Raw genomic sequence first — 3,471 nt, 5'->3', positions numbered from 1 at the left:
GACAGAGTAAGACTTCATAAAAAAAAAAAAAAAAAAAAAAAAAAATCAAAACCATAAAACTCAGGGATTCTAATCCCTACATTGCAGAATTATTGAAATGAGTAGAAAATGGCGCCTGTAGCAAGCCTGGAATGAGGCCTGGAGGGGAGCCGGCCTCAGCCAGCAAGCCTTTTCTCTTGGTCCTCTCAGAAGCAGGCAAACCAAGCCAGGCATAAAGGCTCATCCCTGTAACCCCGGCACTTTGGGAGGCTGAGGCGGGTGGATTGCTTGAGCCCATGAGCTGGAGACCAGCCTGGGCAACATGGTGAAACCCCATAATCCCATCTCTCCAACAAATACAGAAATTAGCCAGGCGTGATGGCACACACCTGTGGTCTCAGCTCCTCAGGAGGCTGAGGCAGAAGGATCGCTTGAGCCCTGGAGGTGGAGGCTACAGTGGGCCAAGACTGTACCACTGCACTACAGCCTGGGCAACAGATTGAGATTCTGTCTCAAAAAAAAAAAAAAAAAAAAAAAAAAAGTATATTTTTCTTTTCTCTGCATAAAATAACTCAAGAAGGACACACAAGAAAGTGGGTATAGAAAGTTGGTATAAGTTGCTGCTTCCAGGAAGGAGAAAAGGGTGTCAGGAAGCTTTTCCCCTAATTCCTCTGTGCCAAGTCAACATATTACCCAGCCAAATAGAAAAATAAATTCAAACAATGAAAAGAAAGGACTCCGAGTGTTTGCTGGGCGGTGGGACGGTACTCACCAGGGTGCGTAGGAGGCTGCTATGAAGAAATAGATGACCATCCGGTCGAACATGTGCAGACAGTGTTCCACCATCCTAGGGCGGCAGAGAAGCCGGTGGTCACGGCCCTTGTGCAGCAGGGAAGGGCAAGCACCCCCAGAGCCGTGCCCTGGTCTGATCGCGCCTGCCTACAAGTTAGTGGGGCTGGGCTCCTCTATCCAGCCAGGATCCCTTGGGCCTCAGAATCCCCATCTGTAAGTGACCAGGGCAGCGGTCTCCAAGCCAGGCTCCTTATCATCACCCTACAGGCTGCATGGAGACACCTTGCCTCGAGAGTCCCACTGAAGGCCTTGCACCCCTGAAGGTAAGGATCGTACATCCTCCTGCCTACTTTTTATTTATTTTTTTTTTTTTTTGAGACTAGGTCTCGCTCTGTATCCCAGGCTGAAGTGCAGTGGCAAAATCTCGACTCACTGCACATCTACCTCCCGGGTTCAGGCAATTCTCCTGCCTCAGCCTCCCGAGTAGCTGGGACTACAGGTGCGTGCCACCACACCTGGGTAATTTTTGTATTTTTAGTATTTACAATGTTGGCCAGGCTGGTCTTGAACTCCTGATCTCGTGATCCCCCCATCTTGGCCTCCCAAAGTGTTGGGATTACAGGCGTGAGCCACCATACCCCGCCATCCTCCCCTACTTTAATCTGAGCCATTGTGCATTTCTGCATTATATATGGGGTTTTTCCAAAGATTTCAAATGGAGAAATAATTCTGTGGAGAAAGTGCAAAAACAGCCGGATGCAGTGGCTCACACCTGCAATTCCAGTGCTTTGAGAGGCGGAGGCAGGAGAATTGCTTGAGCTCAGCGGTTGGAGACCAGCCTGGGCAACACAGTGAGACCTCATCTCTACTAAAAGTTAAAAAGATCAGCCAGGATAATGGTGTGCACCTGTAGACCCAGCCACTCAGGAGGCTGAGGCAGGAGGATCTCTTGAGCCTGCGAGGTTGAGGCTGCAGTAAGCCATGTTTGTGCCACTGCACTGCAGTCTAGGCAACAGAGCTAGACCCTGTCTCAAAAAAAAAAAAAGATCAAACTACTAAATTATGTCCTCCTCAAAAGTGTCTAGGAGCTGACATTCTGTGTTAGAACTTAGTAGCTGGAATCCAGGCTTGGAGCCAGAAGGCCTGGGTTTGAATTCCAGCTCTACGCTTCAGGAGTGGACAACCTTGAACAAGTTACCTATTTGCTCTAGGTGTCAGCTTCCTCCCCTGTAAATACAGAGGATGCCAGAAAACCAACACAGGGCTGTGGGGAGGATTAAATTAGCTAATAGCACAGTACGTAGTAAGTGCTCAATAAACACCAGCCATTTTTATGATGAACTCACTTTGTATAGTGAGCAGTAACCCTCAATACATGGGACTGGCATGGTGCCAGCCTCCACAATGGTGCACAATAAGCCACACTCCTGATATTCACACTCTGGGACCCTCCTCTCCCAAAAAAAAGTAGGATTAACTCAGGGAACCAGTAGGACATTGCAGAAATGATGGTGTGTAGTTTCTAAAGCCAGAGTATAAAAGACATTAGAGCTTCCACTTTGTTTAATTAAGTTGCTAAGTTTGAGGCAAACAAGCTCCCATGTGGCTGTGAAGACAGCCGCACTACAACCCAGCACCAACTAGCTCACCGGCCATGTGAGTGGGCTTAGACCCTCCAGTGCCGGTCAAGCCATTAGATGATAGCTGACAGCAGCCCCAGCCAACCTCTGACTACAGGGGACACCACGAACTGGAGCTACACAGCTAAAGCTCTCAAATTCCTAATGCTCTGAGGCTTTGAGAGAGAATAAGCGTTTCTCATTATTTAAACCATGATGCTCTGGGATACTTTGTTACACAGCAATCGCTGACCAATACAACTGTGGTCTGTCTAGCAAAGTGCAGCCCTGAACAAATATGACAAATGATTGTACACATGGCTCAACTGCATATCTTCATAGAAATTAAAGGGGGCAGCATACAGCTTTATGGGGGGCCTGGATTCCTGGAATCACCTCATGTTGGATTTGGCTGCTATGCACCTTCAGCAATAAGGTTTCTTTTCTTTCTCCCCCCCCTCCCTCCCTCCCTCCCTTCCTCCCTCCCTTTCTTCCTTTCTTCCTTCTTGACAGAGTCTCGCTCCGTTGCCCAGGCTGGAGTGCAGTGGCACCATCTTGGCTCACTGCAACCTCTGCCTACCAGGTTCAAGTGATTCTCATGCCTCATCCTCCCAAGTAGCTGGGATTACAGGTGTGCACCACTGTGCCTGGCTAATTTTTTTATTTTTAGTAGAGACAGGGTTTCACCATGTTGACCAGGCTGGTTTCAAATTCCTGACCTCAAGTGATTCTCCCACCTCGGCCGCCCAAAGTGTTGGGATTACAGGCATGAGCCACCTCTCCCAGCTTCACTGTATTTTTTTTTCATATATATATATCAAAAGTAGATGGGTGCAGTGGCTCATACTTGTAGTCCCAGCACTTTGGGAGGCCAAGGAGGGTAGATTGCTTAAGCCCAGGAGTTCGAGACCAGCCTGGGCAACATGATAAAACCCCATCTCTACAAGAAATACATAAAATTAACTAGACGCAGTGGTGCATGCCTGTAGTCCCAGCTACTCGGGAGGCTGAGGTAGAAGGATCACTTGAGCCCTGGAGGTGGAAGCTGCAGTGAACCCAAGACGATGCTACCACACTCCAG

At 48.5% G+C, this 3,471-nt stretch overlaps 1 protein-coding gene across 4 annotated transcripts in view; it reads right to left on the bottom strand.

The window, feature by feature from the left end:
• MMD2 (monocyte to macrophage differentiation associated 2) overlaps nucleotides 1–3,471 on the bottom strand; it is a 43,143-nt gene that overhangs the window by 8,689 nt on the left and 30,983 nt on the right. For all 4 annotated transcript variants that reach the window (XR_001826783.2, XM_017533765.2, XM_017533767.2 and 1 more), the window contains exon 4: nucleotides 752–826. Coding sequence is in view for 3 of the 4 variants with exons in the window: in XM_017533765.2 (XP_017389254.1) it covers nucleotides 752–826 (75 nt within the window). In the remaining variant the exon portion in view is untranslated. The remainder of the gene's footprint in view (nucleotides 1–751; nucleotides 827–3,471) is intronic.

Source organism: Cebus imitator, unplaced genomic scaffold (assembly GCF_001604975.1).
Source record: "Cebus imitator isolate Cc_AM_T3 unplaced genomic scaffold, Cebus_imitator-1.0 Scaffold82, whole genome shotgun sequence".
Lineage (NCBI taxonomy): Eukaryota > Metazoa > Chordata > Mammalia > Primates > Cebidae > Cebus > Cebus imitator.
This window is presented reverse-complemented; position numbering and strand designations above follow the sequence as displayed.